The 13,877-nt window shown below is 31.5% G+C and overlaps 1 protein-coding gene across 4 annotated transcripts in view; it reads right to left on the bottom strand.

Moving 5' to 3' along the window:
• Positions 1–214: 214 nt before the first annotated feature.
• Positions 215–13,877, bottom strand: part of LOC140451378 (sphingomyelin phosphodiesterase) — a 111,157-nt gene continuing 97,494 nt past the window's right edge. For 3 of the 4 annotated variants that reach the window (XM_072545143.1, XM_072545145.1, XM_072545148.1), the window contains one exon: positions 215–7,203. In XM_072545143.1, the coding sequence (XP_072401244.1) occupies positions 7,143–7,203 (61 nt within the window). In that variant the 3' untranslated portion in view covers positions 215–7,142. Of the gene's footprint in view, positions 7,204–9,439; positions 9,490–13,877 lie in introns of all 4 variants that reach the window. The other variant, XM_072545146.1, reaches the window with a different exon arrangement.

The raw sequence follows: 13,877 nt of genomic DNA, 5'->3' as shown, positions 1-13,877 counted from the left end.
TTGGGGAATTTGTTTGTCTAAGTATTGTTGCAAACGGCGTTTAATGATTCTTAGTAATATTTTGCTTGGATGGGAAATCAGTGAGATGGTACGATAATTACTACACTTTGTAGTTGTTACATTACAATTGGAGGTTACAATACCATAATCTGAAAGAAAACTATGAGAATAACCTTCTCATTTTGAAAAAAAGTCAAACCAATACACAAAAAGATATATTTTGATACAATTTATTTTTACCACTGTGTATGTACAATCTTGAAGTATAAAACAATTTGTAACTACGCCTAAATTTAAATTATCTACTCAGCACCGAAATATAGTCAGGTAAAATATTGCTTTAAACTGTACTATCTTTTCCAAGGACATCACCTTATTGCTTAAAAAATACAATTACCTAACTTAATCGATTAACGTCCTGGTCTTTGTAACGTCTCTCACTAGCCTATAATTATACAAAAAAAAAATAAATAATTCACGCTTACTTACTACGAATATCAAATATATGTTGGTATTTTGATCTTGTCAAAAATACACAGCCTTCTTTGTTTACAAAATTTGCACAGATTGTTCATAAATACCAAAAAACCAAACTGGTGAAAACAGCTATTTTTACTTTACGTTTTCTATACATTCTTTAAACCTGGGACGAAACAGTTGTAAATAAAACGGGAATCGAATTAAATTGAAAACACTCCAGATAAGATGTTCGTTGCGAACTATAGAGGCAAAGAAGACACTATGTTAAAAGACCTGGATGAAGAAGTTATTATATAGATTGAAAGCTTGTGCTGGATGCAGGAGAATGAAATACCAAAGAAAATATTAAGTCAGGTGCCAGTAGTAGAATAGTAGAGAGAAGGTCCAAAGGAAGACCCAAACTTAGATATATGGAAAAAGATCTAAAAAGATCTGAAAAGATCTTGTTCCAAACAGACGGAAGAGTTACTCAAAGACTGTCGATGCACAAAGGATTGTCAAGCTTATGATGATGATAATAAAAGAGTTATAAAAATACTTATCAAATTTTTGTTACAAGTATAACCAAAGCAATGACATTTTTGGCGTCCAACGTGGGGCGAAACGGCCTGTCACAGGCTTGCTACCTGCGCGTGAAACATGTCTTTTGTCAATTGTCTTGACTCTTCTATGTATGATTGTAGTATTTTCACCTCAGTGGTTGGATGAGAAGTGATCTACAAATGAGTACAGTAAGAAGAAAAATATCTTTTTGGCGAAATCTTACAGGGTGAATGAACCGATTCTTTTCTTTTAATAAACCACACAGTATCATAATTATCTGTATTATTTTTAAGAAGAAAAAAGGTTTCTGATTCGTAAAAATAGCTGCTTTTGAATTTAAGTTTATAAAATTAATTCTATATATCAAAATATGGGTTATTTTTATCAAATATCTTCCTAAATAATAATATATATAAAAATATTTATTGTCTATACAGGGTGGACCAATAAATAAATAATCAAATTATCCCAATCATTCCAAACAGTTTTATTTGTGAAAATAGACCATTTATCGAAAAAAAAACGTTCCATCCAATTGGTTTGCTTACAGGTGATTACATTAAGGCATGTTTTTTCAATTTTGTAGCCAAAGTTTCATTGTTTTGTATCTTTCTGAAATTCCTTTCCCATTTTTCCCATGGATATATGTTTGGGTTATGTTCTAGCGTACGCAAATCTTTTGTAGTTTGCTCTAATTTTTTATTGGAGTATTTTTTGACTGTACGTGCATTTCGTTTTTCTATCTTGTTTTGAGACATTTTGAACTGCTATTTGAGATAATGGAAATTGAAACAAGGGTCTTTAAGGAAGAAGTTTAATTACTGCGTAAAGAAAATTCTCCAACGAATTTGTGGTACTGTATATGTTACTCCGGGTGTCCGGAAGGGTGTCCGCCAAGGCTGCATACTCTCTCCGATGCTTTTTAATTTATATGTTGAAAATATATTTGCGGAAGCATTAGAAGACACGGCCAATTAGCAACCTACGCTATGCGGACGACACAGTAATTATAACTGATAAATTGGAAGATCAGCAGTTATTACTTGATAGGGTGAATAGCATAGGTAAAAAATATGGCCTCAAAATCAACATTTTGAAAACGAAATATATGGTCATTAGCAGAAACCCTCCAGAAAACCCGATAATATGCATAGGTGACGATCGCATAAAACGCGTGAAAACTTTTAAATACCTTGGCACCACAATCAATGACCAATCGGATCCACAACAAGAGATAAAAACCCGAATACAAATGGCAAGACAAGCTTTTGTGAAATTCAGACCGCTTCTATGTAATCAAAACCTACATTTCGAAATACGCTACAGAATGGTCAAGTGCTACATATGGTCCATCTTGCTTTATGGCATGGAAACTTGGACTTTGAAAAAAACATCTATCAACAAACTTGAAGCATTTGAAATGTGGTCATTAAGAAGAATGATGCGCATACCTTGGGTGGATAGAGTTCGAAACGATGACGTCCTTAAGAGAGCCGGCGTGGAAAGAGAACTCTTTAAATTAATTAAAAAACGCAAGATTGGTTACCTTGGGCACATATTGAGAGGAGCAAAATATGAAATACCACAGTTAATCCTACAAGGGAAGATCGAAGGTAGGAGAGGAGCCGGCCGCAAACAATTATCCTGGTTAAGAAATATTAAAGAATGGACAGGAATACACAATACAGGCGAGCTGTGTCACGCCGCCAAGAACAGAATTCTAGTAATGAGATAGTCGCCTACGCACTTTGGTGTATGGCATGTTAAGAAAAAGAAGATATGTTACTCACTAGGTTTGTGGATATTTAGGTCTTGAGGCAGTGAGAAACATAGCTCAGATAAGATTGATATATTTGGAGTATTTGGAGTGCTTGCCCGTAAAAACTTGATACAATAAAATTTAAAAAAATTAAATAAAAAAATACCAGAAATAAAAAATCTACGAGCTAGACCAAGATTTATTTGGTTACCTGGCGTAAAAGAAGATCTTCAAGAACTAGACCTCAGAGAACTAAAACAATTAACAGATTCTGGTTGAAAAAGCAGAATTTACCACATATACTGAAGGCCACTAAGTAGTCTTTTAAACCACTGAAATAAATTTGCTCAGTAACAGGATGAAGCAAATCTAAATTGCTGCGAGATGAACAATCTCAGACGAATGTATGGTGCTGTCTCTGATACTGACTAGTTCTATGGAAATTCGTATCTTGTTGCAATGACGAAAAGAACTCAAATGAGAAGCTTGGGACATTTGGAGTGCATGTCCGAAATAAGATATACCAAAATTATATCAACAAATATCAGAAACAAAAAATCTACGAGTTATACTAAGATTTAGGTGACTATATGTCGTAAAAAACTATCTTCAAGAGCTAGACCTCAAAGCATTGAAACTATTAAAAGATCCTGGTTGACAAGGAAAACAGGAGATCTTGTATAAATAGTGAAAAAACTCGAATGAGAATCTTGAGACACTTGAGTGTATGCCTAAAGAACGATTTACAAAATTTATATCAACAAATACCAGGAGCAAATAATCTACGAGCTAGACCAAGATTTAGGTGGGTACATGAAATACAAAACGATGTCCTAGAGTTAGACCTAAGAGGACTGAAATAATTGGAATATCGTGGTCAAGGAGGAACACAAAAAAAAAGAATTTACCGCAAGATACTAAGGGTAGTAGTACTAAGTGTCCTCGCGAAACAAGATAAAGCAAAGCTAAATTTTTGCAAGAGAAACATTTTCTGACGAATTTTTAGTGCTCTGTATGTATGATGCTGACCAGATCTGTTATGGCGTATGGACGTAAATATTTTATCGACAAATATCAGAAGGAAATAATCTACGAGGTAGACCAAGAATTAGGTGGCTGGATTACGCAGAAATCTATTTCCGTGAGAAAACTAAGACGATTTGAAGAACGTAAACAAGGAAGCTCGAACTATACAAGCAGCACAATTGGATGATATATTTTTGTATATCAGTAATATCTGAAAATTACGATATAAAGTATACTTTTTATAATTTTTATTCTTATTATTTAGTTTATTCGGGATTCACGTTTCTATATACCATTATGTGGCATTAAAAGTTGTTACAATACAGTGAGAACAAAGCAAATGGAATAGATACAAAAAAATCCAAAAATCTGCTCGTGATCGAAAAACTGTGATGAAAACTTTCTACTTTTCTCGATAATATTAATACTGAAGAATTAAATAACTTATCTTTTTTTTTGACATGTCTTTTCTTGAGATCTTTTCAAAAAGTTAGGATATACTAGTGAAAAATTAGGTTAAGTTAGGTTAGGTCTGTTTATAAAAAGCAAAATCTTCTAAATTAGGTTAGGTCTACTTATAGGAAACAAAGTCTTTCTAGGTTAGGTCTTCTTTAGAGAATTCTTGTAGTATAAAGCCATACAATGGTTGCGTGACTCTATAAATTGACTGTATCGTATTAGTGAACAGCAATAAGTGAGAAACGCATATTATATAGTTGCCTATAATAATTTTTGCATGTATTGACCTTTTGCTGTGCAATGTAAGCAAAGTGGCCAACTATATGTATTTTCAGGTGCCTGTCAAACCTTATTTTGTTGCATTATAAAGTATAATGATATGTTCTTTTAATGTATAAACTATTAACTGCCTTTTATATTCATGTTCTTAATCCAGTCCAAATCTTTCATCATCCAAATCGTACCATTTCATTTAAATGGACCAAACATATTTTCAATCATTTTTGGTTAATAATTTACTTTATTTAATCGTTTCGATTTGCACATTGAGGTGGAGTTCGAGTAAAACCTCTCTAGCCTGCTCAATTCTACATCTAATGTCTTGAATATTGTTCCTGTGTACAAATAAACAACCAAAAAGTATTTACAAGTTTTTACTGAACATTTGCGTTGGAAAACGACGACATTTGTCGAGTCAATCAGGTGTGCTAACCTAACTAAATAATTTGTGCATATTAGAATATTTGTTAAACGAAAATAAAACGTATTCTTTGAAAATTTGTTGAGAGTCGTCTTTGGTGAAAACGTTATAAAGGTCGCTATATACTCGTTATACTCGCGCTGGTCTGAATGTACCAACAAGCTCATTTCCAACATGCATTACTACTGCGAAAATACCGTTATCTACTCTATTTTACCATGAAGATGATTAAGGTTAAGATTTTTGCTAACTACTACCTATTTTATCTTTTTAACAATTAATTTTAGACCAACTTTGGCGCTTTCACTGACATTATGCACAATCATGGCAGGATCATCCAAATTGATAGGCAAAAAACAATATCTTCAGATTAATTGCATTCTAATAACAAACACAGTTTACAGTAGGGAAAATATAGAACCTTGTCTCGTTCCTTTTAAAATACATGTTTTTCTGCCGAATTCCTAACTTGAATCTCTACAAATTCGTAATCCTTCTATCCAGTTTTACACTCTTTAAAATTTCCATAGCTTGCTATATCGACTCAAAAGAATTTTTATAGAAAATACACATAGATAGAGTATTACGAAAGCGAATATGACAATAAAATGACTAAACAATTATTATATAAAGTAAATAACACCATTCTTAATCGTAATCACAGAATCGTTTTTAATGATAAATATATTTACTGTCTTTATCTGGTGAGCAACTGCAAACATTTGTATAATTTTAAACGTATAATTAAGATTCCAAATGTATTTTTCCTTAAGGCACCACCCTGTACAAAGATTCACATAAACAGGAAGGTGTGTGAATTAGATAAACGATTTTGCAATATTTAGCGATATTATCTGTTAAATTTAATTCAACTGTATAGGCTACATTGCAATGACTCTTAAGAATCGAAATTAGTTGAAAGATTAATTAATAATTTAGTCGGGAGATTTTAGTCTTAAGGAGATTTTAGTCAATCATTCAGTCAGTCATTCCAGTGTTAGGTCATCCAACTTATTCGCAAGCTATAACACCGTGTGACTTCCTAACATGAAATTTGTGATTAAAGAAACAATATTTGAGCGTGTTGAGGGCGAGAAAAAGAAATCATCATATTTGCTGAAGTACCTATCTGTCATAAGAAAACTTGGAGCACTGTTTCAAGAAATGGTACATTCACTTCGATAGTTACAGGAAATGAGAAAAGATGTATATTGAAGGTGATAATGAGTAAATTTGCATACAATCATAAGCAATTACCAGCAGAAATTTATAAGAAATTACTAAGGACAGAAATGAAGACACTAAAATTAATTACTGGAAAAATACTTAGTTATTATATAATATTGTTAGGCAACCCGGACTACTAAGGTGAACATTGTTGGTTGCCTAATATGTAGAGACGATAATCATTATCGTCATCGTCATGTCATGGTGCTCATGGTATTATTAATACGTGTGCATTTAATGTATCTTAAAATTAAAAAGCCTGTTGTAGAGTTTAATAATATTCGAAATATTAAGAAACTAACAACACCTAAAGATGGAGTGAGGAGCAGCAATATCAGGACTCTGTGTAATCTTCAAATTATTGTAGGTAAAGTGATTTGGAGTCGGAAAAAGAACATGGAGAGACTACGAAAATGGGTGATAATGAGACTTGCAAAGATTGCAAAAGAAGGCACCAGACAAAGAAGAAGACTCACCAAATACTGGTATGAAAGTTGCACATTGGTATCCCAATTTGGGCAATAAATTTGAAAAAAACAAGGCATTGTCTTAAAATAAGAAGAATTGTCCAAATTGTTCTTTCTTTTGGCTATGAAGAGATTATAATACTATCAAAATATTTTTAAAAAGTGTACATCTAACAATATGGAGTGAAATTTTGCATAATTTGGCAGCATATTTTAAGGTGTTTTCACTAATAACATGTTTTTACTAAATATTCACACACTCCATGAAGACCACAACTTTGAACAAACCTTACTATTATCATCAAAATAATCATAGAGAGATAAAAACGAAGCACCATTTGCAAAATTATTTCTAACTTACACACACCTTCAAACTAATACTAATTTTAACAATATAACAATGTTTTTCGATCCGTCCCATCACTCTACTCTCTTTTCTGGACTCCACACATTGTATTTATGCTTAAAACTACATAACGGTTTATCCTAGTCCGAGTACATATTTGGTGGTTAGTCGTGGAATTGACATCAGTACTGACATTCTAAAAATGAAGAACAAAACTTAAATTCTAATCATTTGTAAGCTATTATAGTGTACGTGTATAAAGTAGGCCTTACTAACAACTATTTTCTGAACCAATATTCAGTCACTAAACTAAGGTACTATTATAATAATTATGATATTTTAGTTACGTAATTGTTAAAATATAAACATCATTTTGTAAGAGAATTGGAAATGGGATCATATGACAAGTCATACAACATTTGGAAGCTTTTGTAACAGTCAGATTTACAGCAATTCTGTCAATCTTGATACGTGGAAAAAGTATAAACTGCAACTACTTTTTTGACACTCTTCAACTTTTATTAAGAACAATCGAATTGTTTATTGTTTCAGTTTCCTACATTCTGACAAAATGCATTTTTATTTATTGACATCTGTCAAAAATATGAAACTTATTATTCTTTCACCGTTTTGATTTACTTTTTCTTCTCTAAATTACTCTTTTTCAGCTGCGTGATTCCACGGTAGTTTCCACATTCTAACTGATTTCCTTTTTTATGTAATGGTACAATAATAATACCGCTATTCCACTCCGTTGGTAGCTGTTTATTAGACCATATCTTTGTTATCAATTCATGTATTGTTTTTTGTAGTGCGTCTCCTCCTTCCTTTAGTAACTCCGATGCTATTTGATCCGATCCCGGTGCTTTATTGTTCTTTAATTTTTCTACTGCTGCTCTAATCTCGGCTATTGTTGGTGGAGTCTTTTCTCTGTTGTCTGCTTGGTCTAATGGTATGTCAGGGGTCGTCTCTCTCCGATCTCCTTCAAACTTTTCCGTAAAATGTTCTGTCCATCTACTTAGTATCTCTTGCTGTTCTGTCAATATATTACCTTCCTTATCTCTACACATCGTTGTTCTCGGTTTGAAGTCTTTTCTGCTTTTGTTTAGTCTCTGATAAAATTTTCTTGTCTCTGTTGATTTACTTAGTTCTTGTAGTTCTTGAAGTTCTTTGTTCATATATTCTCTCTTTTTTCTTCTTTGAGTTTTCTTTTCTTCTTTGCGTAGTCGTTTATATTCTTCCTCTGCTTGTCGGGTTTTGTGCCCCTGTTGCATCAGTAAATATGCTCTGTTTTTTTGTCTGTGTTCGTTCTTGTTTTTCTTTCTTTACCTTTTATGCCTAGTACTTCTTTAGCTGCCTCTTTTATGATGTCTCTGCATTCTTCCCACTCTTTATTTAGGGTTTCAGGTGTTATTCTGTTTTCTAGTTTGTTGTTTATCTTTTCTTTATACTCTTTATTTTTGTTTGTTTCTTTGAGTCTTTCTACCTTGTATCGTTCATGTTTAGAGCCTCTTTCCTTTTTGATGTTTGAAATTCTAGCCCTTACCCTACTTTCGACCAGGTAGTGATCCATTTCTAAGTATGTGCTCCAAATATGCTGTCTTTCGCCTTTTAATGGTGGTCAAAAGTTCTCTGTCTCTTTCCATTCTGTGTAACACCAAAAGCCACATCTCAAAAGCTTCCAGTTTTCTCATTAAGTCAACATTAACGGTCCAGGCTTCGACACCATAAAGAAGAATAGAGTGAATATAACATTTTACCCTTTACCTTAGTTGACTTCCAGTAAAATAATAACTCTTCTTTGTCTGTTGTAACATACCGAGTGTCATATATTGTCATTTATAAAAAATTCCGTAAAAACCCGAATGAATTATATAAGGAATGTGAAAAACTGGAAAATAAATTGATCAGATGTTTTCAAATACACAAAAGATATTTGAACTATAGAAGATATTTCTAATGTTGTACTGCTTGCAATATGATACTATTTAAAATAATTTTACAAAATGGCATCAGATTGCTATTTTTAATCAGAGCCTTAGTTCAGTTATCCAAAAATCTATTTATTTATGCTTAATGATTCAGAAAAAAATTGGCAAACGACACTTTCAACTCGCTATACAGGGTAACCAACTTTGGAACAAAGTGTTATATCTATTATTACAGAAGATATCAAAAAAGTTATTATACATAACTAGAAGGTAGCTGTAAGCTTCACGTTTTAAAATTGGTTACAAATATACAGAGTCTTTCGTAACACTGTACGGCATCAACGATATGTTTATCACCCTGTATACATAGTCACGTACATACACATAATAATCCACAGCTAATATACCAAAATAATTCATTGGATGAAAAGTAATGTTAGTATAGAAAAAAATAGAGTAACTTAAAATAAAAAATAGTATTTACAATACCACAGTACCTACCTAGAACACCTTAAAGAGACTCTTTGGCACCTTTATCCCTTTTTACCTTTCTATAAGAAATAAAGTAAGTAGATTAGTAAGAATCCATAACCGTTGGTTATTAAAAAGTGATTAAATATTATCAAGTATATCTATATTTTAATTTTCTAACATATTTGTTGGAAATTTTTAATAATCCATGCATTTATAGATATAGACAAGCTCATGGGACATTTTTTGGGGGTAATTTGACCCAACATGAATCACATAAAAGTCAATACTACAATATTTAGTAACAACTTTAGAAACTATACCTCCAATTCTTATCTTATCTGTATGCTGTACAAATATGTTTGGCCAAAAAGTCCCCCCCCCCCTTTAAGTTTGAGTGGTAAGTTTGTCTTACCTAATTGACGGCATATTTTCCAAAGTTGTTATTACATTTGTAGAATTGTCTTATACGAGGTCGTGAATCGTCAAACGGACCGTAAGAAACTCATCGGGAAATTCTAAATTGTTGATTTCCTGCTTCCCTAACTGTTTTACACCAAAAGTCATAAGAAAATATTTGTAGAGGACTGAAATCTGTATCGAAAACAAATGTTAAAATTGTGCTACGAATTAAACGTATTCCAAAATTTTGCAAAAATATAATACATTTTTCAGACCACCTCTAAAAGTCAGGCCACACGCAGTACAAGAATGTGTATGGCGTGTTGCGTTTGGTCATATTGATGTTTCTGATATTTGACAATATTTGAATGGCCAAAATTTTTATATTGTGAGTTATTTACAAAACAATAAAGTTTATTTTAAAATGTACTCAGTTGAGAAGAAAGTATCAATAATAAAAAAATTTTATCCAGGCAAAAGTGCGCTTAGTGTCAGTTCTTTATTTAGCTAGATATTCCAATAAACCACTACCAAGTCATTAAAAAATCCATAGGATTTTACAAAATTTTGAAAATACTACGACCGTGATTTCTAATTGTACTTGTACAAACAATATTGCTGAGGTACCAAGAAATTTAGAAAATCAAAATAAATGAGCAGTAGTAGAAAATTCTAGAAAAAGTTCTCGGACCATTGCAGACCAGTTTAATATTCATAATTCCACGGCCTTAAAAAATTTGAAAAGGAATAAATACCGTTCATATAAATTTCCTTCTCAAGAACTAAGAGAAGGAGATGCTGAAAGACAAGCGGAACTTTGTTATGAAATTTTAGAGAGGGCTAATGCAGACATACAATTTTTAAAAAAACATTTTGTTTAGTGATGAATGTACATTATATTATTGAGGATATTATTGAAAGCCATACCCATGGACGTATAAATATGCGAATTATTGAAGAGTGTGCAAAAATAACGCCACTCGTTCCAGCTAATGTTGGACGAGAATTTTATAATCTATTGGAAAACTGTTTAGTACAAAATGACGGAATGTTTGAACGTTTGTTATAGTTTTATTTTTAGAAATTATCATAAATTATTTTTAGGAATAAGGATCACAGTAAAACTATATAGAAATTCTTTGAATTGCTGTATAACCTGGAATTGAATTGGAGTGTGTGAGAATATCTTACGTTAAATAAAGATCTGCCAGTGCTCGCTCTATTGCCTGAATATTACATAGCGATTTTTCGTCAACTTGGTACATTTCATTAACTTTATTGCTGTGTAAACAATATAATTTATTATTTACAAAGTAATATTTATTGTTCAGTAGTAGTATTAGTATTTAGTAAACTTTATTGTTTATAATTTAATCATAAAATAAAAATAATGACAATTCAAAAAGTGACAAACATCTTACATCAGTATGATCAAACGCAACACGTCATACACATTCTTGCACTACGTGTGGCCTAACTTTTATTAGGGGTGGCCTGAAAAATATATTTTCCAAAATTTTAGAGTACGTTTAAACTATTTTAAATTTTGTTTTTAATACAGATTTCAGTCCTCTACAAATAGTTTTTTTTATGACTTTTGACGTAAAAGAATTAGGGAGGCAGGAATTTAACAGTTTAGAATTTCCCATTGAGTTTTGAGTTTCCTATGTCCTGTTTGACGATTCACCACCCGGTATGGGATTCATGCTGGGTCAAATGGTCCATTAAAAATCTCTCATGGGCTTGTAGTCTAATATCTTACAGGAAAATGTACAAGTTTTAAATTATATATATATAAAAGGGGGGTTGAGGTTAATTGGGTATACAGTATAATATATATATATATATATATATATATATATATATATATATATATACATCTAGCGGTTAATGTAAGCTCCGTTCTAAAACGGTATTATACTAACTCCAGTAAAATATACACCGTGTATACTATTATCTGAGTAGCGCTTTATGTAGACTCCGACCAACATGTAGGATTAAGTGGACTCCACAAAAGGATAAACCATTTATGGGATCCGTATTTACCATTCTGTGTACATTTCTAAACTCCTGCGATGTTGCCAATAATTGTATTAGTAGTAGATTTTCAAATTTTACAGCAGGTACACTTTGGAACTTGAAATTTATTTAAATATCCATCAATTTAGTCATGGAGGAATTTCAGGATTATTTGGCTAATGAAGTTAAATATAAATTGTTAACCGACACATAACTTTAGTTTACTTTTTAGTTTTAATAAACAAGACGGTAATTTATATTACTTGCTTTATATATTTTCAAAAATAAAGTGTCTATTATAAACTTGGAAAAGTTAAGTTTCCATTTTTATTAATTAGTATTTTTTGTTAAAATGCATTGGCACTGAAACATTTAGTCCATAAATGTACGTACATCGGATAGAGTAATCGTGTAACAGTTTATGAAAGTAGAAGCCCCTTCGGTAGGATTATAATGTTTGTTACCCTATTAATTCAAGAAAACTGTACAACAGGAAGGTCTTTGTAATTTTTCGATTACTGTAGATTATGACATACAATATTTGTTTCATATCGTAGTTGAATTTAAACTACAATAATTTATAAATCAATCTTTAATGACATAATTTTTTACTGTCTAATTTTAATAGGTATGTCGATTTTTAATTAAAATATTTAATGCATTAAAGTCGCGTAGAGATTTTCACTAAACATTTAATTTTAAAGATATTATTATAAAAGTCCAAAAAAAGTATAAAAGTCTAGGGAATTTAATATCCCACTATAGATTTGTTTTATAGATTATCGTAAAGCGTTCGACAGAGCCAAATGGATACACTTATGACTGATACTAAAAGAATTAGGTGTACAACAACACCTAATTTTGCTTATAACTGAACTGTTCGAATACACTACTGGACCATTTAAACTAATATTAAAAGAAAATTGAACTTCAAATGGTAGATTAGCTAACGAAATATAAGTATCTGGGAAAAATTTCTCAAACGATATTAATATTGAAAGAGACTTTAAAGAGCATCTGACACAGCATGCTAAACCGTAAGGCGCCTTAACCAAACAATATGGATATTTGAGAAAAATTATAGCTCGTTTCAGAAAGAATTGTAAATATAACATTAATCTAGATTAAGAAGAAACGCTGAAGAAAAAAACAGTAGCGGTTAGCCTAAATAAAGAAAGGCAAAAATAGATTATATTTGATGTTTTGAAAAAATCGATCCGAAAACCGTATGAAAAACATGTCATAGTATGGACATCGTGCGCGGCGATGCCTCTGCCGTCTGCTTATATCGGAAACTTTTACTACCATTTGACTATTTGTGTACGATTTTGTGTAAGGTTAAGTGGCACACCACAAAAAGTGTTTTTATTTTCTCTTTTGTTTAATAATTAAAATGTATTGCTATACTTTTAGATGTTCCAAAAAAAACAAAGGATAATAAACATAAATTATGAGGTACAAAATTCTATTATTTTCTATGCGTAAGTTATTATAGACACATAGGCTATCACACAGTTAAAAACTATGAAACCTACGAAAAAAATACAGTAGACTATGACTACATTTGTGTTTTAGCACTATAGTAAGAACAAGATAAAAATCTAAATACCTACATAATTATATTAACGAGAAGTTAATAAAACTTTTGATAGTTATCAGTAAGAGAAAGCCCATTTCAGACTAGATTATGAAAAATGTTGTTGGTTTTACAATATCAGGTACATTTATATAATGATAGGAATACAAAAATAAAAAAACAACTTGCTTTTTCAAAACAACAATCAATCACTTCATTTTATCACAAAAACTTTAAAAAATTGCAATGTAATTGAACCCATTTTGTGAGCTATAACACTCTTATGCGCTTTAGGAGCACAACTATCAGCTAAATGTTCTTCATGTGGGAGTCCTGAGTAATAGTACTCCAACATGGTTCTCCTGTAAATTGTCAAACTTAGTCTTAGATAACAACGACAACCTTCTTAGTATTTATGTACAAGATACCGTCTACAATTATGTGATTATGTGTACGTGCCAATATTCTTTT

Source organism: Diabrotica undecimpunctata, chromosome 9 (genome assembly GCF_040954645.1).
Source record: "Diabrotica undecimpunctata isolate CICGRU chromosome 9, icDiaUnde3, whole genome shotgun sequence".
Lineage (NCBI taxonomy): Eukaryota > Metazoa > Arthropoda > Insecta > Coleoptera > Chrysomelidae > Diabrotica > Diabrotica undecimpunctata.
This window is presented reverse-complemented; position numbering and strand designations above follow the sequence as displayed.